We start from the raw sequence: 24781 nt of genomic DNA on the forward strand, positions 1-24781 counted from the left end.
AGAAATGATTTTTAAACTACATATTTTGACACTTCAGTGCCCTTTCATAAAATTTTGTGCAGTCATTTCACTGAAAGTTATCTTTAGGTCATTCAGTTTAAACAAGTTTCTTTTGTAAACTATTGAATATTTATCACAAAAAGCATCAGAAAATGAACAGAGGTGGGTAAAGTAGAATTCCTCAATATGTGCAGCTTCTGAGGAGTTGGATGGAGAATCGCAATGAATAAAGATATATTATAATGAGTACAGCTATTTATGAATATGAAGACATTCCATTGCATAGAATCTTACCTTGAAACCTATTCTCTGGTGATAATCCCGGATAGCTCGACACATCACTAGGCCAACAGCAAGAGTAGCATTTACAGCCTCCTTTCCTAAGGGAAAAAGTGTAGAATGAAAAAAATTATCTTAGGTTATAACTCATTAAATCCAGACCATACAGGAAGGAAAAGAACAAAAGGGAATGATTATCATATAATGGTTTATGCATGAGAATATTTACATAGTTCATAGATAGGTGTTTCTTTCCAGAGTTCTCATCAGAGAAATTTCCAGATAACTTCCTGTTCTAATTAGGTGTTGTTGGGAAATATTTATAGCCATAAAATGAACTTGGCCATGATAGTCAAGACTAGCAGAGAAAGAACTGAATGTTGATGGTTCAACAGTATATTTACTGATACTGAAATACAACTTATGAAAGTGCTAGCTGCAAGTAGGGGCTTATAGAGATAATTCCATTTATGCAGGTTTCTAGACTGGAAACTGAGGGGCAAAAAATTGTATAACAATACATGAAATAGACTTTGAGCTAATAAGATCATGTTCAGAATAGGCTATCCTGGCCAGGTCAAGGTTTTTTAACTGGATCTGAGGGTGGTTCAAGGACCACTCAATCTACATATGAACAATTGAGGAGCTATCCAACAGTGGGTTAGCATCCCCGGTCTAGAAAGAGAAGAATAACGGCTAAAGGATTCACTGTGCTGACCATGCATCACCTTGTAATCTGCAGGCTTTTGGGCCAGTACATGCTTACATCTTGTACAAGCTTAAGAGAAGTTATACATACAGGACAAAAATGGCCAACCAGACATCTGAACCTACAATTTTCCACTATACATTATATATACTGTACCAGGAATGCCTAGGCCCTGGCACATATGGATTAAAAACGTTATTCAGCATACAATTCCCTTCCGATATGTGAACAGCTGAGCGAAAGAACATTCCAGTAACTACCAGACTCCATGAGCAAGCCAGGCAAGGTCAAGTGACGTCACCTGCCGCTTGTAACTTGCCTCCCCTAGAGACGTTTCTCGAAGTTTTTTTTCCTTCATGAACTTTTTAACGCCTTAACCGATTGCAACAGGACCAATGCTAAATTGTAGCTGGCGTTATAAAAGTAAAACCCAGCAAATTTCAAGTCAATCTGTCAAGTAGTTTTTGAATTATTACAATTTAAAGTTTGAGAAGAATGTGCACTCTCAATCACATGATTCATAGCGCCACCCCTCCTGGCGGGGATATATATATGCCACTATGTCAAGGCCGGCAAGCAGTGTGTGTGTATGTGTGTGAAACAGAGGGAGAGAGAGCAGTCTAACCCTCGTACAGTCTGTCAGTGCAGTCTCGTTCGCGAAAAAGGTACACTCTGTCGCGTTTCGTGAGTCTGTAATTATGGCCATAATCGATCACCGGTGAACTTGTAAAAGACGTTGCACCGTACTTATTCTATAGTGCCACAACTATGATAAAATTCAGAACATTTCGGAAGATCACACTTGTGAACTTATTGAAGTGAGAAGTCAAGTATTTGATATTCACAGACTAGCGCATGACATGTGAACTTTGTTAATTTCGCATAATAGTGAACTACTTCGATATCTCAAACTGTCGTGTGTGATAAACAGAAACCATCAGTTACGATAACCCTAATTATTCTAGGACTCATTTCTTTTAAAACAGTACATCCTTGAACTGTGTCTCGTTATTTACTCAGTGTTCGTGCCATATCAGGGCACGACTTTCTCCAGTAATAAACTTGGTGAATATTAAGAACTTTTTATTAGACAATTCATGCTAATATAATATAATCACGATCAGAAAATCAGCTTTATCTGTTTACAATATTGGTTCAGAGACTGTGATAAAAATTATTACACGTTGCATTTTCAAGTGTTTGAACTGTGTATTTATAGACGTTATCAGTGACGATTTTAAATAGTGTCTTATGCAGCAAGGACTGTAATTATTCACTTAGCATCATAAAATTAGAATACGAGCTAAACAGTGTTTTACAACAGTGAATGATAACATCTGTGATTACTAATCGCGTCAATTGAACTTACATGTAATTAATCTCATAATGGAACCGTATTGAGGACAATATATTAAAATTATAAAATCCTTTTAATCACAACCACCTACTCAATACATTATATTACTCATTGAATTATAAAACAATCATGAGGTGTCTTAAATAAAGGAACATGTTTCGTTCGACATAGCGAACATCATCAGCCTTAATTTACAAGGATTAGGTCAGGGCCCTGAACTGAATGATAAAAATTGTTAAAAAGTGACAATACCATAATAAAAAGTAAAATGATAACATTAAACATGAAATTATAACGATATGTACAGATTAACAGCAAGAATGCAGGGGAATACTTTGAATGAAGGTAGTCTATAGAGTTAAAACAAACATGAGGTTGTAAAAGTAAAAAGATACAGATGTAGTAGATCCCAAATTATAAGTCAATGAGTGAAGCGTGGACCAATCGCCGACCATGGAGCTCCTAATTGAGCAAACCAAAAGTTAAAATAGAGTCTACTGAACAGCGCGAGCCAAGCTGAGTCAGTCAAAAGGCGCAAAGCGACGAAGCTAAAGTTGAAATGACGTAAACTTCAGTAGTTAGGAATTCTGTAGGAGAGCCAACACAATGCCAGAAGGAAATACAGGTTGAACTAGTCCGTATTTACACGCTAGCAGTAGAATTAAACTTATACAACGTAGGACACCAATGTGGACTCGTTAAGTAACTATAACTTGAAAGTAGGGAGAGTTCCAGCAAACCAGATTGAATGGAGCAGATTATGGCGCAATTGGAGTTAGAAATCTGAAAAGAAAGAAAAGGGAGGAAATATAAAAATATGTTATAATGAAAAAAAGGTTAGTAAAAGTTAGACGGAGGCTTACCCTTGGGACTAGTGTGAGGTGTTCACTAACGTTGGCTGCGCGAATCAAACTGGCGAGTAACCTTATTGCTGCTTCTAGTATTGTATGTATGTATACGTAGAGGCGGGGAGTGAGTCATGTGAGGAGGAGGGGTGACCGATTCCTTAGGCGGGTCGGGTAATCGTGGAGGGGGTGTCGCATGAGAGGGCAGTAGAGTAGTAGTTGTTGTAATATTAACAGTTGTATAATTAAAGATTCTCGTAAAGTTATTATTATTTATATTGAAAAGAGAGAGTAGTTCTGGAATTTTCTCGATTATTGGACTTTTAATTTCTGAAGTATCATTTAAATTTTGATGCCCGTTGAAATGCTGGTCTAGGAATATGTAAATGTTCTCAAACTCTGTCATAAGTTTACTTTTATTGACGTATTTCAAGATTTGAAGGTCTTTTTCAATTGTAGTAAAACTGTGGCCAGTCTCTTCCATATGGGTGCTCATGGCGGAATACTTTTTATGTTTCGAAGCGTTGTAATGTTCAAGGTATCTGGTCAAAAAGCTACGTCCAGTCTGTCCGATGTAGGAGAATCCACAATGGGTGCATTTAAGCCTATAGATACCAGAGTTCGAGAATTTATTGTGATTAATGTTAACTATATTTGAATTGAAAAATATGTTACGGTTCGTATATCGGGTTCTATAAGCGATATTAATATCGTATTTCTTTAGAGGGTTAGTAACTTGAAATAGGCCTGGATTTGTGTAGGTGAAGGGAGCATATTTCGTTTTTTTTAGGCTTGTCTGGAATCAATTTTGTTGCAGTTTTTAATTTTATCTTGTTAATGATTTTATTAATCATTAAGGGGTTATAGCCGTTAATTCTGGCTAAATCCTTAATATAGTTTAGTTCTTTTTTGCGATTATCAGTTGTCAGCGGGATTTTTAATGCTCTATAGACAAGACTAAAAAATGCAGCCTGTTTATGAGATTGCGGATGTAAGGAATCGTTTCTTATAGTGATGGGGGCACAAGAAGGCTTTCTAAATATTTGAAAAATGAACTTATTATTCTCTCTTGAAATGTTTAAATCCAAAAAGTTTAGAGAACCATTGATCTCATCTTCCTTAGTGAATTTGACATCATTGTCAAGCTCATTAAGGGATGTTAGCACACTATGACTATCGTTTTTCTGTGTATCTATAATGGCAAAAGTGTCATCAACATACCTTAACCATAATTGAAGACCATTAATATTATTGATTATTTTGTTATTTTCCAAATCATCCATAAAGATATTAGCTAGAATGCCCGAGATCGGGTCACCCATTGCTAGGCCCTTTTGATGATATATTCTATTATTGAAGGTGAAATAGTTGTTATTAAGTACAAATTCTAACAGACTGATGAAATTATCTATTTCGCATTTGCTAAGGTTACTGTGTTTTAAAAGGTTTGATTTAATAATCTTGACAGTTTTGCTTACCGGAATATTGGAATACATATTGGTAATATCATAGGATACCATTATATGATTATGCTCAAGATTGAATTTCGATAATTTTTCACAAAATTCAACGGAATTTCTTATATAGGCTGTATTATTGAATTTAAAGTGTTTACTGAGAAAATTATGCAAAAATTTTGAAACTTTGTAAGAAGGGCTGTTCATGCAGTTGATGATAGGGCGTATAGGTACGTCTTTTTTATGGATTTTAGGCAAAGCTTTTGCAGTTGGAAGTTTCGGGTTCATTATTATAAGCCTCTGATACTCGTGCTCTTGTAGTAAGAACGGCAGATTCCTCAATAGGTTCTTCAAACTTCGTTGGATTTTGGGGGTGGGATCTTTATTAATAATAGTAAAACTGCCATTAGCGAAGAAATCTTCGGTTTTTTTAATGTAGTCATCTTTATGTAGTAATACTATGGTGGGACCTTTATCAGCTTTAGTGACGATAATATTATTATTATTAATTTTATTTCTTACATCATGTATTTGTTTGCTAAGGGTCGGATTCGAGGTAGTTTTCAGTTCTTTCGCCAGAAAAGGAAGCTTTTTCTTTATTTCGTATTTAATGTCTTTATGCACTTCTACGGGGAGTTTTTGAATGTTAGATTCAATTTCCGCGACTGTGGTAATCAGATCGTCGGTTTTTTTCGGGTTAGGCCAATTAAATTTCAGGCCTTTATCAAGGAGGGATAGTTCATTATCTGAAAAGTCAGTATTAGACAAGTTCACCGTAGTAGGAAAACGATTTAAGTCGGCGGAAGGGAGGTTAGTTTTACTGTTGACACTACTCTGTTTATTCTTAGTGTTTTGCAATTGAATCAGTTTATTGTCTAATGTTGTTTGTTTCGTCTTCACTATGTCATGTACCTTTTCATTGACAAACATGGAGTATGAACTCCATTCTAATGGGGACATACTAGAGGATATTTCAAGATGCGTCTTATAAAGTTGTAGGTTTAGGAACGATTTCTTTTTGTAATGCGCCTTGATTTCGTTTTTTAACCAAAATTCATTAACTTTCGTTTGAGTTTTACGTAAATCAGAAATCGAAAAGTTTTTTCTTTGAAGGTGTTTTAGAAATTTGGGAATTAGTCCATGCTTCATACATTCTTTTAAAAATTGAATATCTCTAGATATTTTGCTGACCTTGACTTTGAGATTAAGATATCTATTCCTTTTCGTAGCCTGGTAGGCAGCTAAGTTACATGTAATTAATCTCATAATGGAACCGTATTGAGGACAATATATTAAAATTATAAAATCCTTTTAATCACAACCACCTACTCAATACATTATATTACTCATTGAATTATAAAACAATCATGAGGTGTCTTAAATAAAGGAACATGTTTCGTTCGACATAGCGAACATCATCAGCCTTAATTTACAAGGATTAGGTCAGGGCCCTGAACTGAATGATAAAAATTGTTAAAAAGTGACAATACCATAATAAAAAGTAAAATGATAACATTAAACATGAAATTATAACGATATGTACAGATTAACAGCAAGAATGCAGGGGAATACTTTGAATGAAGGTAGTCTATAGAGTTAAAACAAACATGAGGTTGTAAAAGTAAAAAGATACAGATGTAGTAGATCCCAAATTATAAGTCAATGAGTTGCGCCATAATCTGCTCCATTCAATCTGGTTTGCTGGAACTCTCCCTACTTTCAAGTTATAGTTACTTAACGAGTCCACATTGGTGTCCTACGTTGTATAAGTTTAATTCTACTGCTAGCGTGTAAATACGGACTAGTTCAACCTGTATTTCCTTCTGGCATTGTGTTGGCTCTCCTACAGAATTCCTAACTACTGAAGTTTACGTCATTTCAACTTTAGCTTCGTCGCTTTGCGCCTTTTGACTGACTCAGCTTGGCTCGCGCTGTTCAGTAGACTCTATTTTAACTTTTGGTTTGCTCAATTAGGAGCTCCATGGTCGGCGATTGGTCCACGCTTCACTCATTGACTTATAATTTGGGATCTACTACATCTGTATCTTTTTACTTTTACAACCTCATGTTTGTTTTAACTCTATAGACTACCTTCATTCAAAGTATTCCCCTGCATTCTTGCTGTTAATCTGTACATATCGTTATAATTTCATGTTTAATGTTATCATTTTACTTTTTATTATGGTATTGTCACTTTTTAACAATTTTTATCATTCAGTTCAGGGCCCTGACCTAATCCTTGTAAATTAAGGCTGATGATGTTCGCTATGTCGAACGAAACATGTTCCTTTATTTAAGACACCTCATGATTGTTTTATAATTCAATGAGTAATATAATGTATTGAGTAGGTGGTTGTGATTAAAAGGATTTTATAATTTTAATCAATTGAACTTTCCGTGTTCAAATATCACCTCCCAGAGCAGCGGAAGTCTTGGTGAAATACTTCAAGATCCAGTTACATCAGACATCATTTCATCTATGGTACCCATCGAGGGACGTCAACGTGGTCTCTTCATGGAACATCGCCGAGTTCGAGTCTCCGTCCACACTCTGCGGAATGTTCCAGACTCCCATTCAACATCTGTAAGCAAAATCTTCTCTTCTAAGTGAGTAGTCACAAACTGACTGACTTTCTTTTCATTAATCCTGAGCAGTGATATTCTCAGTGCTACGTGTGAACAATATTTTCATAACTTTTCATCCTTACCAAGAAGTTCATATTTAGTGATAGATTTATTTTTCAAATTTAATAACTAATTCACGTTCACATTACGTAGAAGAACTTTAGGGTTTTCAAGTGTTTTATGATCCTTAATTTCAATGCTAACAAACTGAGAAACATTCATCAAGAAGTTAAATTTTTATTTCAATTTTTCAATAATAAGTGCGTGTTCATTTTTTTTGGATTTAATACTTAGAAAGACTCTAGGTTCAAGACATATATTTAGTGTTTTCATAAAAGTTAAAAAGACTATAGGATCAGTGATATTCATTTATTTTTTTCTCGAACTGACTTAAAGAAGATCTTCGTTTAAACTTTGATGTTGATGAAAGATTTGAGTCCTATATTAATATTGCAAGGCGATGAATCTTTGAACATTATAAATAAATTGTTAACAAAAGTATAACCATCTATTATTCGCCCTGCAGTTCTATCCTGCTCTGTATCAGCTCCAAAATCACCTTCCACTACCTGAGGTCCTTCTCATGCCCAATACCCACGAACGTTTCCTGTTACAGAGTGGATAGAAAAATAATAGATGGCGCCCAACGTGGGGCTCGATTTGGAGCCACGTCAAAAATAATAGATTGCGCCGCACATGATTAGGCCTCGATTGGAGCCATGATACCAGATATAATAGATAACCGCAATGTTCAGGGTTCGATTTGAGTCATAATAAATTTCAATTTGAGTACAGGGTTCGACTGCCGCTACTACGAACACGAAGAGCTTATTGTATTTGACTTAATCGAATATTCTGGAAACCTGAATAATTGACTTGCAGCAATCGAAGCTCTTAGGCTTAGCATTAATGATCAGAATGCTAAGATCGATAGGTCTAACAGCCAGATAGCACAAATAAACACGCAAATAGATCGAATTAATACGCAAATGGTAGAGTCCAACAACCAATTGCAGTCACAATTGGAGGCACAAAATACTCAACTGCAAGCGCAGTTAACTGAGTCAAACAGCAAGGTCGAAGACTTAACTTCTAAAATTGACAAGACCTTGGAAACCAAGTTGGCAGAGGCCAATAAAGTTATTAATAGAAGGCTTACTGAATCCAGTGCCCTTATCAAACAACGATTCCGTGAAGCTGGAACTCGCCTCGAAAAGAAACTTACAGACTCTAGCGCACAAGTCGAAGCCACATTAAAAAACATGCGGGACCAGTTCATTGAAAACTTAGAGTCTATCAAGGAAGAAATAAAGACAGAGGTCATTAAGTCTTTAGACAAAGATCTTAGAAATGTTCTTCCTTCTGTTCAAGCATTTTCCACCGAACTCAAAGATTTTCAAGAATCCCATGGTAACATCTCGCAAGCTCAAGTAAAGCTAGCTCAGGTTCAGGAAAACCTTCGAGATGCATTAAAGAATGACGTGGGCAAATTACGAAGCGAGATAGGATTAAATAAAAGCACTCAAGGAGAACTCGACAAGCGTATTACAGGACAGCTAGACAGCACTCATACCCAGATAGCTGCTTTCTGTAAGGACCTACAAGTCATCAAAACTGACTTGAGGACCGAAATAAAAGATTTAGATGCCTCAATTAATTCCAAAATTGAGAACTTATCCGAAGAGGTTAATCAAATTAAACTCAAGAGATCGTACGACTGACGTCACAATTCCTGGTTCATCGAGGGAAGTACACAGCACAACAACCCTCATTAAAGTACGGGATGACAAGCCAGTCAAATTTTCAGGACGTGACGAGTATACTGCCCGAGAATTCTTGTTAAATGTCGACGATTACCTGCAAGAGAATAGGGTAGAAGATGACAGAAAACTTAGAATCGTATCTAAGCTTCTAGAAGGACGAGCCTTATCATGGTTCATAGCTTTTAAGAGCAACTTTAAAAACTATGATGACTTTAAACAGGCACTTCTTAAATGTTTTTGGGATGCTGAGACGCAACACCTCGTCAAGATGCAACTACGTGCTAGAAAATACAACAATTCAGTCAATACTTCTCGATATTCCAATTATTGCCTAATGCAATTTTAAAAAAAACTACAATTTTTAGATCCGCTTTTGCCAGATAATGAACTCATTCATCTTGACACTTCAATATCCGCCTCATGTCCAGGAGATATTAGTCGCTGCCAACATTAAAACATTGGAGCATTTCGACGCTACTTTGCGCAAGCTAGACACGGCTACTACCCAATCTAATCCGAAGACTAACAGGAATCGAGAAATAAGTACGAACTCTACAGAGATAAAACAGCCGGAGAGAGAAACCCAGGACACGTGAAGAAGGCAGAACAAGCCCTACTATCCGTAAAAGATTCCTAAATTTTAGACATCAGAGGAATCAGGACAGACACTCTTACCAACCAAGGAATTCATGGAGACAGCGTGAAAGCACTCCTGAAGCAAATCGCAAGTCCAGAAGACGAGACCTCGAAAGAAGATGGAGGGATACACAGGAATATGTCAGGGAAAGAAACCACAATCCTGATGAACCTGGAGCCACGTCCTTGGAATATCAATGTCAATTCGGACCAAGAGAGCAATGATCGCCTGACCCTGAATCAACAGGCGCTATAAAAAAAAAAAAAGCCGATCACACAGTAAGGAGATTGACTACAAGACACGATGAGGATGAGATGTCAGATTATTGTATTGTTGTCATCAATTACTGGCACATTGACGATTCTGAATTACTGTTCGAAGATGCACAGACACCAAGGCCAATAATTACTCGTTCATTACCTGATATAACAGTACGCACAGGCAATTTACAGGTGACTACACTCATCGACTCTGGAGCGCAAGCTTCTTTAATTTCTGATAGGCCTGTGGACTCACTTAAAAATCAGAACAATATTTTATTATTACCTGCAGCTCAGATTAAAGTAAGAGGGATAATTCCTGATAAAGTAGTTAAGTGTAAATCCCAAGCATTTTTGGAATTTGAAATCAATAACCAGTCATTCGAACACATATTTTTGGTAGTTTCATGTCTTAAATTCAACCTAATACTTGGATCAGATTTTATGATCAAATACAAGGGAACCATTGACTATGATGCCAACCTCGTGAAATTAAAGAATAATTCCGTAGGACTGCAGCTGGTAGGACGAAGCGACCTGGAAGTTCAAGAGAATGGAGCCCATTTCAAAGAAGCCGGTGGTGACAATAACGAGCCCGCTGCGAGCGAAGGAGCACCAGCCGTAGCAGAGAGTAGAAGGGGTGACCAGAGTGAGGACAGTGTAGAGTCCCTATTCAATGAGAACTCCATTATAGGTCCGGATTATGTAATGTCAATAGCCGGTGTGGTTGAAGACCCGGAAATTAGATTAAAATTGGAGGAGGCTAAGAATGAAGTTTTACAAAAATTTCCATACGTGTTCGACGATAAACCTGGAAAAGAAAATCCTGCGAATTTTCTTTTAGTCAGACCAGGGGGAAGATGTACCAGGAATGCCTAGGCCCTGGCACATATGGATTAAAAACTTTATTTCAGCATACAATTCCCTTCCGATATGTGAACAGCTGAGCGAAGGAACATTCCAGTAACTACCAGACTCCATGAGCAAGCCAGGCATGGTCAAGTGACGTCACCTGCTGCTTGTAACTTGCCTCCCCTAGAGACGTTTCTCGAAGTTTTTTTTCCTTCATGAACTTTTTAACGCCTTAACCGATTGCAACAGGACCAATGCTAAATTGTAGCTGACGTTATAAAAGTAAAACCCAGCAAATTACAAGTCAATCTGTCAAGTAGTTTTTGAATTATTACAATTTAAAGTTTGAGAAGAATGTGCACTCTGTCACATGATTCATAGCGCCACCCCTCCTGGCGGGGTATATATGCCACTATGTCAAGGCCGGCAAGCAATGTGTGTCCCTCGTACAGTCTGTCAGTGCGGTCTCGTTCGCGAAAAAAGTACACTCTGTCGCGTTTTGTGGGTCTGTAATTATGGCCATAATCGATCACCGGTGAACTTGTAAAAGACGTTGCACCGTACTTATTCTATCGTGCCGCGACTACGATAAAATTCAGGACATTTCGGAAGATCACACTTGTGAACTTATGAAGTGAGAAGTCAAGTATTTGATATTCACAGACTAGCGCATGACATGTGAACTTTGTTAATGTCGCATAATAGTGAACTACTATGATATCTCAAACTGTCGTGTGTGATAAACAGAAACCATCAGTTACGATAACCCTAATTATTCTAGGACTCATTTCTTTTAAAACAGTACATCCTTGAACTGTGTCTCGTTATTTACTCAGTGTTCATGCCATATCAGGACACGACTTTCTCCAGTAATAAACTTGGTGAATATTAAGAACTTTTTATTAGACAATTCATGCTAATATAATATAATCACAATCAGAAAATCAGCTTTATCTGTTTACAATATTGGTTCAGAGACTGTGATAAAAATTATTACACGTTGCATTTTCAAGTGTTTGAACTGTGTATTTATAGACGTTATCAGTGACGATTTTAAATAGTGTCTTATGAGCAAGGACTGTAATTATTCACTTAGCATCATAAAATTAGAATACGAGCTAAACAGTGTTTTACAACAGTGAATGATAACATCTGTGATTACTAATCGCGTCAATTGAACTTTCCGTGTTCAAATATCACCTCCCAGAGCAGCGGAAGTCTTGGTGAAATACTTCAAGATCCAGTTACATCAGACATCATTTCATCTATGGTACCCATCGAGGGACGTCAACGTGGTCTCTTCATGGAACATCGCCGAGTTCGAGTCTCCGTCCACACTCTGCGGAATATTCCAGACTCCCATTCAACATCTGTAAGCAAAATCTTCTCTTCTAAGTGAGTAGTCACAAACTGACTGACTTTCTTTTCATTAATCCTGAGCAGTGATATTCTCAGTGCTACGTGTGAACAATATTTCATAACTTTTCATCCTTACCAAGAAGTTCATATTTAGTGATAGATTTATTTTTCAAATTTAATAACTAATTCATGTTCACATTACGTAGAAGAACTTTAGGGTTTTCAAGTGTTTTATGATCCTTAATTTCAATGCTAACAAACTGAGAAACATTCATCAAGAAGTTAAATTTTTATTTCAATTTTTCAATAATAAGTGCGTGTTCATTTTTTTTGGATTTAATACTTAGAAAGACTCTAGGTTCAAGACAAATATTTAGTGTTTTCATAAAAGTTAAAAAGACTATAGGATCAGTGATATTCATTTATTTTTTTCTCGAACTGACTTAAAGAAGATCTCCGTTTAAACCTTTGATGTTGATGAAAGATTTGAGTCCTATATTAATATTGCAAGGCGATGAATCTTTGAACATTATAAATAAATTGTTAACAAAAGTATAACCATCTATTATTCGCCCTGCGGTTCTATCCTGCTCTGTATCGGCTCCAAAATCACCTTCCACTACCTGAGGTCCTTCTCATGCCCAATACCCACGAACTTTTCCTGGTACAATACATATATAATACATTACACATTAACTTATATATAACAAATGAACTGGGTCAGCAGCTGGCACACACTTTGGACACCAGTGGAATCCAAACCCACGACCTTCTCACAATTAGGTCAACAGCTGGCATACATATTTCAGACACCAGTGAGATCCGAACCGACAACCTTCCCACAATGTATGTCCAGTAGACTATTTCTGTTCTATACTCAATATCTGACTGGCACTGAACATGTCCTAATAAGATGAAAAGATATTTCATGTACAATTCAGTACATGTTTCAGTCGCATAATTTAGGTGTCATCATCATTTTCATTTCCCCTTGTCCAGCTCCTGCCAGCTCGGGGTGTTAATGGTACTTCTCCACTGTTGCCTCACCAGTCCTCATCAGTAATTGTATTCCAATCCAGTCTTCTTTTTCTTATACTGCTCTCGACAGAATCTACCTATCTTGCACTGGGCCTATCTCTTGCCCTTTTTCCCTCTATCTTAGCCTCCAGCACTTGTTTTGGTATACTTCCCTCTTCCATCCTCATAGCATGTCCAAACCATTTCAATTTATTCTTCTCTATCCTATCACTCAGTTTTTCTACCCCTATTTCTTTTCTGATCTCAACGTTTCTTATTCTGTCTTTCCTTGTCTTCTCTGCCATACTTCTCAGGAACTTCATCTCACTGGCCTGAATTTTACTCCGCTGTCAATGTCTAAGTCTCCGATGCATACGTTAATATAGGGGATAGTGTACATCATGTACAATATCTCTTTATACATTTTATAGGAACTTCTCTGTTTCACACCAAGTTCCTTACACTCAGGTAGAATGTATTTTCCACTTGTACTCTTCTTCTAATCTCCTTAGACAACCTTACATCTTGCATTATTTTGCTTCCCAAATATTTGAAGCATTCAACAACTTCAAGATAATGTCCCTTGATACTAACAATTCCTTTTCCTTCTCTTTCTCCTCATGTAATCACCACTATTTTATTCTTCTCCACACTGATTTTTGTACCATATTTCTCAATATTGTCATTTAAGGGCTCTAGTGGGATTTGCACTTCTGCAATGTTGGCTCTCCAGATCACTATGTCAACTGCAAACAACAATATTTTCGTATCCCCTCAACATGTTGCCTTTATTTACTTTAGAAATTCATCCATAACCATTATAAGTGGAGACAATACACTTGCCTGTCTTAGTCCAGTTTGGTTTCTAAACTAATCTGTTCTCGCCACTGGAGTCTGGACACAACTGGAACAGTTTTTATACATTGCTTTCACTAATTCCCTTGACTGCTTTCCACATTCTTCTTTTTTTTCTGCCCAGGGTTTCTCACACCTTTTCTCTATTAACACTATCATATGCTTTCACTAGATCATCACCAGATCTTTTACATATTCCTACTGTTTTTCCATCAATAAACTCATTATAAATATAGGGTCTACCGTTGACCTGCCCTGTCGAAAGCCATACTGCTCTCCTTCTAAATTTCTTTCCATCCTTTCTCTCATCCTCCTTTCTATTAATTTCCAATATTTTGGCTACTTATGACAACAGTGTAATTCCTCGATAATTGCCACATACCTTCCTATCACCTTTCTTAAATACTACTGCTACTACCTTTACACCAATTACCAGGTACTTGATTTTTCCTCCATATATACCTTAGTAGCCTATATAACCAATATAGACCAATAGGTCCTGCTGCCTTTATAATTTTCACACATATTTCATACATCCCTGCTGCTTTTCCTGTTTCTCATTTCCCACTTTCTTCCACTTTTAATTTCTTGCCCTACTTAATCTTACTTCCTATCCTCTCTCTCTATTCTGTTCTTGCCAAGATTTTTCTTTTGTTTAACAACCTCCTTCACCTTTCTACTCTACCAAGGGGTTTCTTTTTTCCTTCACTCTCACCGCAGTTCTGTCACAAATCTTCTCTGCTGTGTTTTTAAATTTGGTCCATTCTTCTTCTGCACTTTCCATTTCTGATATAGGGATGTGCTATTTTAATTTCACCTGAGTTCCTTTCTTTTCATTTCCATACTTTTATTTACTTCTCTCTTATTTCCGTTACTCTCATAATTATACCTATTTTCAATTTTGCTACCACTACTAGTCTCCATCATATGCCTCACCTGACAGAGCTGTTACGTCCATTAACTGTTTACGATTTGTTTTCTCAACCAAAAAATAATCAATAATTGTTTTTGTCCTTCTTTCACCCCGGCCATATCTTCTGATCTTTCTACTATTCTTCTTTCTAAACCAAGTATTACCCACAACCATTCCATTTCTCTCACAAAAATCAATCAACTTATCTCCGTTGCTGTTTCTTTTTCCATATCCAAAAAGACCAATCACTTCTTCTTCTTTCCCTATTCTGTCATTTCCAACCTGCTCATTGAGCTCTCCCATGACTATAACTTCCAAATCGGTGATTATGTCCTTGAGTGTCTCCAACAATTATTCTATTGTTTCCTCATGGTTTCTAGTTTGGGGTATATAAACTTGGAAGAAATCTTTCACTTCTTCTGTCCTCAGTCGCATTCCGATCATTCTGTCACTAACGTAGTCTGCTTTATCCACATTGTCATCCAGGGTTTTATTAACAATCACTCCTGCTCTGTTCTTTGCATCACCTCCTCTATTCCAGTATAGAGTGTATCCCCTACTCATCTTTTTTACTCCCTTTCCGTTCCACTTGACCTCACTAAGTCCTATCATTGCAACATTCTCTTTCTCCATACAGTCAATCAACTTTTCTGACTTTCCTGTCAGAGTCATAACATTATTTCCACTTTCATAATATTGGTTGCTGGTTGCTCACTTATCACAGCTCTACCAGCACAAGAATTGCGCGTCACTTTTTGCAGGGTATGCCGTAACCTTTTCCAAGCCTGAGATCTTTTTGCTAGTGGCTTTACATCGCACCAACACAGTTAGGTCTCATGGCGACGATGGGACAGGAAAGGGCTAGAAGTGGGAAGGAATTGGTCGTGGCCTTATTTAGCATTTACCTGGTGTGAAAATGGGAAACCACGGAAAACGATCTTCAGGGATGCTAACAGTGGGGCTCAAACCCCACTATCTCCCAAATACTGGATACTGGCCACACTTAAGGGACTGCAGCTATCAAGCTTGGTAAGACAAGTCTTATGGCGACGATGGGATAGGAAAGGGCTAGGAGGGGGAAGGAAGCAGCCGTGGCCTTAATTAAGGTACAGCCCCAGCACTTGCCTAGTGTGAAACCGGGAAACCAGGGAAAACCATCTTCAGAGCTGCCGACAGTGGGATTTGAACCCACTATCTCCCGGATGCTAGCTCACAGCTGCGCGCCCCTAACCACATGGCCGATTCACCCAGTAGGCTGATATTTACCATCACTCATTTTTAAGCTATTATTATGATGGGGTCACCACTCCAAAAGGCATTTTAGAGCTACTGCCAGCTATTATTCAGACCGCCTCTTACATGGGGAGTAAAGACCTCAAAGGAATCTATAGCAGAGAAAATGGACTTCGGAACAGTGGAAATTGCAGAAGAGGCAGCCAAGTACTCAGAGAATAATACGAGTACACTATTCATCAGCAGCGTTCGTTTCCCATGTTACGGGCAGCTGCAAGGGCATCATAATTATGTGTATGATGCTCAAATGTGATTTTGTTATAAAAAAATAATCCCCACATATATATAATTCTTTTAACTTGTTCTAAAGATCTGCTACTGAAGAAAGATTTCCTTTTATGTTAAGAAGATTTTCAAAATATTATTTTCATTGGTCTGGAGATTCCCTGAGATCTGCTATGAGTTGACACGATTTACCCAAAATGCTGCTCATTTCCTTTTCCCTCCCTTTGTTTTTTTTCTTTTTGTCAGAAAGGTTTCCCTCTCACTGCAAGGAACCGTATTGAATGTTCCAAAAATCCAGGTCCACAACACGGACCTTATGGACAATCTTTACTTACATTTTCTCTACTGATTCATTTTATTAACGGACAGTACCGACATTATTTGATTGAAGTAACTTGTAGTGAGGTTATACAAGATTCTAGGGCAGTTGAATTCAGGAAATCTGTTGGGAATATGTGGGTATTCCGGGGATCAGTACGCTTGGCCACCATGCTACATCAAGTGCACCTTGCACGTCTAGGCTAACAAACACAGATGTACTGTGTGTAAGTATTCTCCACATCTTCCCAGAATTTGTCTAGTTTTTCTGGGTTCCCTTCTTAGCACACTTGAGAGAGGATTGATAACTGCTTGGGGAGGTAAAGTCGATGACCTGAGTCAAGTATCTTGTGGCTGACTATGAGACCCATACCAAAGTGAGGCATATTCTGCATTACCCACCGCCCCACTTTTCCTTTGAAGATTCTGTAACTTTGCAACTTGAAGGCATGATTGTCGGTGACTCTAGTTAACTGTAAAGTGCCATGCAGTGTTAGCATGTTGGTCAGATTTTTTAGTTTACCTACATTGAGCAGTGAGTTGGTGTTAAATGTTACTACAAAGCTACGCTGTCTTTGGCTGAGTTTACATCCGGTGTTTTCAGGATATTCTGACTCATCCTTGTAGCATGTTGGTGCAGACTCCCTAAGAGTCCATTGGTCCACTGATTGGAGTAAATACCACCTGAGGTAGTGCATTTAGTGAAATTTTCCTTACTCTCTATCCTTATTCGTCTACATACAGATTTCACTTTCTCTATCTTAGGCCTAGAGATACAGTACATAGTTCACTGCAGACCAGATAGTATCATTGAAAGACCCCTAGAATACCCACACCTTCCCAACAAATTTCCTGAATTCCATGTTGGTTATGATATAGTCTATTATGGATTTGGTGCCCCAACCCTCCCATGTTTGAAGAATGTATTTGTAAATGTCAATCCTATATTAGCATAGAAGTCCAGTAAACACTTTCCATTCCTATTAGCTTCCATATCTTCTCTACATTACTTGTCATATCCTTCAGTTCTCTTTCCAATTATTGCATTGAAATTGCCCATTAGCACTATCCTATCCTTACTGTTGACCCTGACTACATGACTACAATGTCACTCAGTGCTTCATACAACTTGTCAACGCCATCCTCATCTGCACCATCACACGGTGAATACACTAAGGCAATTCTCATCCCATTTCCTCCAACTGTTAAATATACCCACATCATTATCTCATTTACGTGCCTAACAGAAACTATGTTGCGCGCTATGGTGTTCCTGATTAACAGTCCTACATCACACTCTGCTCTTCCTTTTTTAACACCTGTAAGAATACTTTATAATATCATATCTCTTCCTTGTCATCTCCCCTTATCTGAATGTGATTAACATTTAATACATTCTAACACATCTTTGCTGGCTCAGCCAGTTCTACTTTCTTCCTTTCTTTCATAAGCCAATTAATACTGATAGCTTCCCTTCGAATTCCATTTCATTTGTCAAGTTCTTTCCAAGATGTCCCTCGCATGCCAAATGGAAGTGGGACTCTGTTACTCCCATAGATCTGAGACTTGCTTAAAATATTCTAGGTCAGTAAACTCTGTGAAGCAGGATGCTACCCTACTTACATATGGTCCCAATTCTCCTCCCTCACATTAGGAACCACCAGTAGGTGGTATAGTTTTAGCAGCCTGAGTATAAGGAGGGGCATGACTAAACTTTTTCCCCCGAGATACCCACTCCTATTCATGGCAACTGGTATCCCAACTCTCAGGAGCACTTACCAGGCCACTCAGCCATTGCCCATGGTTCATGAACCAGGATTTGACAACAGTAACCCACATCATGAATCATTCTGGAGAATATTCTCTTTAAAATCCCAAAGAAACACACTATCATACTGCTAGGCAACTTCAATGTCCAGTTGGGAAGAGACAGAAACTACAGAAATATAGTGTGAAAACGAACTAACTACAGCAGAGAATGATTGGTGGAACCATGAAGGATTTTTGGCTTGGTCATGAAGTCCAGAGCCTTCAGACACCAAACAAGAAAACAGAAGACCTGGATCTTTCCTAACACTAATCTGGATAAGTTTCAGATAGACCGTGTGGCTACTTTGAGAAAGTCCCAAAAGAAAATACAAAATAGAAAGGCACTGAGAGGTGCCACCACCACCGCCGCCGCCGCCACCAAAAGAAAAAAAAAAGAAAAAAGAAAACTCACTACAGTACATGGCATGCACAAAAGTTTGTAGTTTCATTTAGCACACCCCTTACGAGACAATCTTTCAAATTATCTTGGATTTTTTTGATGGTTGTACAGTAACAGCCCTCCGGATAGTTTTTCTTAAGGTGGATTCATCTGGAATGGTATGATTGCAATATTTCTCTAGGAAATTCTGTTAGGTGCAATTGTTAAGTGAATTGCACAGTACATTTGTTGCAATTAGTATGTAGCATTAATCGTTGAAAAATACATTTTTCAAATTAGATGGAGAACCGAGCTCGATAGCTGCAGTCGCTTAAGTGCGTCAGTAACCAGTATTCGGGAGATAGGAGGTTCAAACCCCAATGTCGGCAGCCCTGAAAATGGTTTTTCCGTGGTTTCCCATTTTCACACCAGTCAAATGCTGGGGCTGTACCTTAATTAAGGCCACGGCCGCTTCCTTCCCACTCCTAGCCCTTTCCTATCCCATCGTCGCCATAAGATCTGTGTCGGTGCGACATAAAGTAACTAGCAAAAAAAAAAAAAAAAAAAATAGACGGAGAGGGGGTTAGTTAGTTCAGTAGCTTTTGTCTTGAGGAGCTTTGTTTCTTTTTAGCTGCAAGTTGATTCATAGTTGAATGATGACTTAACAGAGACATTTTCTCATATAAATTTGTTTATTGCACACTTGACAAAGAATAACTTTGCTGCCTGTAATTTAAGCCAGCAATCCACAGTCCTGGACCCACTGTCTTAAAAGCGCACTTTTAGTACTTTTATTGTACTATGGCATTGCAGCATGCATACAGGATACACTGCAACCTCCTTGCAGGAAGCTACTCTGACTAGGCAGTGTGCTGTTCTCTGACCCAGATGGTATTAGGTGCCGAAGTCTAGGGAATCTTTAATTTTCTCGCCCTTCATGCCTCTTGTCTTTCTTTGGTTGATATCTTCATTTTTTGAAGTGTCAGATCCCTTCCATTTCCCCCCCTCTGATTAGTGTAATAGACTATGGTTACCAGGATGTACTTCCTCTTAAAACAATAATCACCACCACCACCGCTGTGTGCTGTTCCTCAATGCACAAGCGAGCTTTATACAATGACTCATGGGCAGAACTGTATGTTGTATATAAAATTAAAACTAAGTAATAATACTACAGTAACCACACTCGGGCAACTGGAGTGGGACATTGATGATGATGATGATGATGATGATGATGATGATGATGATGATGATGAATACTACAGTATCATGTTTTGAAAATGTTAGTATGCCAAAATTCATAAAATATGAATCAATACCATACATATTCAGTTATTATATTTATGCCTTAAAAATGTTTCATATATGCACGAAACGTGTCAAAACCATTAAATATGCACCACAAAACTTAACCTACCAAGAGAGGAGCACTTAAAATGTTTAGTACTTCAAACTTTGTTTCCATATCGTATGTAATAGCAGATAGCACATGCATTTACATACAAATCTGATGTTAACAAAAGGCAAAACAAAGTCAACAATTTAATTACTACCAAGCCTGATAGCTGAAGACGCTTAAGTGCGGCCAGTATCCAGTATTCGGGAGATAGTAAGTTCGAACCCCACTGTCGGCAGCCCTGAAAATGGTTTTCTGTGGTTTCCCATTTTCACACCAGGTAAATGCTGGGGCTGTACCTTAATTAAGGCCACGGCCGCTTCCTTCCCACTCCTAGCCCTTTTCTGTCCCATCGTCGCCATAAAACGTGTCGGTGCGACGTAAAGCAACTAGCAAAAAAAAAATTTTAATTACTACATTGTACAATTACTACTACAATCATCATCACCACCATCATCATCACAAATCAATTTGTATAAAATAGTACAGGATTTGCCCAAGTGTACAAGGTTCCCCAAACACAAAATCAAGAAAACTTGAGACTTCTTGATTACAAGAAGATGTATAATTACTCACATACGATTTTCTCTTAAGGAACTTCTTTTTTGTTTAATTTCTTCCAAGTTCTATTTAACTCATAACACCACATATAATATTGCAATTAATAGACTAAAATGACTAGTTCATATTAGTCTAGTTTATAATAATATTATTGATTTTGCACCCCACTATCTAATTTTAAAGTTTTCAGAGACATTGAGGAGCCAGAATTTTGTCATGCAGGAGTTGTTTTACATGCCAGTAAATCTACTGACACATAGCTGGAGCATTTGAGCAACTTCAAGTACCACTGGACTGAGCCAGGATTGAAACTGTCAACCGGACATTAGTGGGATCTGAACCTACAACCTTCCAATTTCGCATCAGAGGCTCTTACCAGTTGAACTATGGTGACTGGTTGGCGAGGTCATATTTGTTCTGTTGAAAGGATCTAAGCTACAGGTTGGATTTTTGTTCTGTACTTAACATCTCTTCGGTATGTACTATATGTACTGAACACGATCTAATTTAAAAGTTTATTCCAGAGTACAATATTCATTGGTTCAGTTTACATTTTATTCAGATTCTCTGTTCAACTTCTGGACAATCATGATCATCATAAATATTGTCAAATCATTTTTAAATTTATCCCAATATAGCAAAACATTATCAGTCTTTCAATATTCAGATCCCCTCCCAACCTTTCAAAAATATCAAAAAAGGCATTTACCAACATTTTCAACACCATTTATCATACACATAAGATTAAAAATAGTGAAAATCATAACTGGATATTTATTACTCAAATACTGACCTGTTGATGTTTTGATGAAGTCTGATCCAGCCATCATGGCTACAAGAGATGCTTTGTACACATTTGTAAGTGAACCTAGCTCTCCAACAGCCAAGATAGATTTCATGTGAACCTTAGGACCACAAGCTTTCTTCATTTCTTTCAATTCATCGTAAAGAGCTCTCCACTGATGAGTCAAAACTAAACTACGGTCAATGACTATGTCAATCTCAGTTGCTCCCTCTTCTACAGCAAACCTAATTTCCTCAAGACGTGTCTTTAATGGATACTGGCCACTCGGAAATCCAGTAGCAACTAGAAAAGAAGAAGAAGAAGAAGAAGAAGAAAAAGGTTGGAATATTACATAACCTTGGGGGTATTTCACGTTTTGGGGGAGAAAGCTTTTACCATAATCACAATCTTGTTTCACAGTTATGTGGCTCCATGAGAGAGCGGGGAAACCAAACTTAAGCAGTCTGGTAATATTATAGTGTGTGGCCTCTGGAGAGGCCTAGTGCAGGTCTTTAAATTTAATGCCTGATGGCCATGGATGAATGATGAATTCTAATACTGAAGATGGCACATACATCCAGCCCCTGAACCATCAGAATTAACCAATCAAGGTTAAAATTCCAAAATCGACCAGGAAATGAACCCGGGACCCATTTTGCCATGGAGCCGGACAGCAGTCTGGTCATCATTAACAGTGACTTTCAGAGGATATCAGTCAAGAGTCACACTAATGACATTTTGGGAGAATATACTTTAAGATCTAAGGAACATTTCTGGCCGATTCTCAAAATGGTGGTACACTTTCCAGTTACACACTAACAAAAATAAAGGTCACCGATATTTAGATTGATGCTTTCATGCCCCGTAATTGTAGACGGGACAATAAGCTTTTGAGCTTTCCCCATGTCAGAAAACATAATGAAATTCTTTATGTTTTGCAGAGAACTTTGTTCTGCATCTTCAGAAGAAAATCTTGTCTGTTCAGGAGCAAGACGTCCAAGTAATGAAGGTTTGAATTTAAGAATGCTTTACCATTGGTCTATAAAAAGTGGTACTCTTTTTCGTCACTAGATGGCTGGCTCACTGTTCCCTAGCCTTCCAAGTGGGAGGTGACGACAACATCTTAGCTCCAATTAAGATGTTTCTTGTCCCAATGTATATGTGTGAGAAGTAAACAGCAAGGTCATCAGATGAATCAGGGATGAATGTGGAAGAAGAAATAAATAAAATAAATTAAAAAGTGCAACAAAAGACTGACAGGATAGAAGAAAAGAATAGAAGTGAAGATGGAAAGAAAAGTGTGTAGCAGAAAAGCGAGAAAAAAGGGGGGGGGGGTAAGAAGGACACAGGTGGGGGATGGATTGGAAAGAAGGACATACAATGAGGTTGAAGACACAGGAGTGAAAATAATACTCTAATAGGTGTATAGTGGTTATGAAAGTATGACCCATAATACATAGCCTAGAGTTCACTGAACTCTACTTGCTTCTTTTCACTCCCGTGTCTTCAACCTCATTGTATGTTCTTCTTTCCGCCCTACTCACCCAACCTACGTCTTTCTTCCACAATTTTCCTAGTTGTGCTGCTACACACTTTTCTTTCCATCTTCACCTCTATTCCATTCTTCTATCATGTCACTCTTTCATTGCACTTTTTTATTTTATTTCTTCTACCATATTCGTCTCTGATTCATACGATGACCTTGCTATTTACTTCTCATGCACATACGATGGAACAAGAAACATCTTAATTGGAACTAAGATGTAGTCATCATCATTGCCATAAGACCTATCTGTGTCGGTGTGACGTAAAGCCACTAGCAAAAAAAAAAAAAAAAAAGGATGTAGCCATCACCTCCTACTTGGAAGTCTAGTGCACAGTGAGCCAGCCATCTAGTGACAAACGAGAGTACCACTTACTATAGACCAATGATAAAGCATTCTTAAATTAAAAACCTTCATTATTAGGGAAGTCTTATTCATGAATAGATAAGATTTTCTTCTCACGACGCGGAGCAAAGTTCTCTCCAAAACGTAAAGAATTTAATCTTGTCTTCTGACATTGGAAAAGCCCAAAAGCTTATTAACATGTATATAAAGTTTACCAATTTTAACAGATAGACAGTTCAGGGAGTAAATATGTGTCATTTGTATGTCCTACTTGACAGTTTGCTGGTAATGAGAATTGTCCATAATTATTGTGGTCTTCTCAAGCAAGTTACCAAGTAATGCTGTTCATTCCTTTTAAAATAGTTAAAGGAAAGCTACCTAGTAAAATTAAGGGAATGACTCATAATCATCAAAGGAACTAAGAACCAAGTAGATGGAAACTCGTAACAGGTATGTATACACCACAATACGAGGCAAAAATGGAACTCGATATACCACATTTTACTGAGGTGAATGGCTGCCCGTGTTGGTTTAGTTAAAGTGATTTATCTTTGTCTTCTATGATGACCAAGTGAGTTGGCCGTGTAGTTAAAGTCACATGCAGCTGTGAGCTTGCATTTGGGAGATAGTGGGTTCAAATCCCACTGTCGGCAGCCCTGAAGACTGTTTTCCATAGTTTCCCATTTTTCACACCAGGCAAATGCCAGGGGCTGTACTTTAATTTTTTTGCTAGTGGCTTTACGTCGCACCAACACAGATATGTCTTATGGCGACGATGGGACAGGAAAGGGCTAGGACTGGGAAGGAAGCGGCCATGGCCTTAATTAAGGTACAGCCCCAGCATTTGCCTGGTGTGAAAATAGGAAACCACGGAAAACCATCTTCAGGGCTGCCAACAGTGGGGTTCGAACCCACTATCTCCCGAATACTTGTACTTTAATTAAGACCATGGCCACTACCTTCCCAGTCCCAGCTCTTTCCCATCCCTCCGTGACTGAAAACTTTTGAAGTGTTAGTGCTATGTTAAAAAAACTAGTAGTCTTCTTTGTTGACTACCAGCAGCACTAAAACATTACGATGGAAGTTACATTGATCCAACAGTAACCACTAAAACGTCAGAAGCTGAAGGAGGATTTTCACTGGCAGTAAGCAGACAGGTATGGTTTAACTAACCAGATTTAACATATAGATCTCTAGCA

The 24781-nt window shown here is 37.9% G+C and overlaps 1 protein-coding gene across 5 annotated transcripts in view; it reads right to left on the minus strand.

Annotated features, from left to right (window-relative positions):
* The window catches only part of Dera (deoxyribose-phosphate aldolase), a 145093-nt gene that overhangs the window by 58494 nt on the left and 61818 nt on the right, over nt 1–24781 (minus strand). For all 5 annotated transcript variants that reach the window (XR_011017514.1, XR_010858460.2, XR_010858459.2 and 2 more), the window contains exons 4-5: nt 21703–21996; nt 295–380 (exon numbers count right to left, since the gene is read on the minus strand). Coding sequence is in view for 1 of the 5 variants with exons in the window: in XM_067134897.2 (XP_066990998.1) it covers nt 295–380; nt 21703–21996 (380 nt within the window). In the remaining 4 variants the exon portion in view is untranslated. The remainder of the gene's footprint in view (nt 1–294; nt 381–21702; nt 21997–24781) is intronic.

Source organism: Anabrus simplex, chromosome 1 (assembly GCF_040414725.1).
Source record: "Anabrus simplex isolate iqAnaSimp1 chromosome 1, ASM4041472v1, whole genome shotgun sequence".
Classification (NCBI taxonomy): domain Eukaryota; kingdom Metazoa; phylum Arthropoda; class Insecta; order Orthoptera; family Tettigoniidae; genus Anabrus; species Anabrus simplex.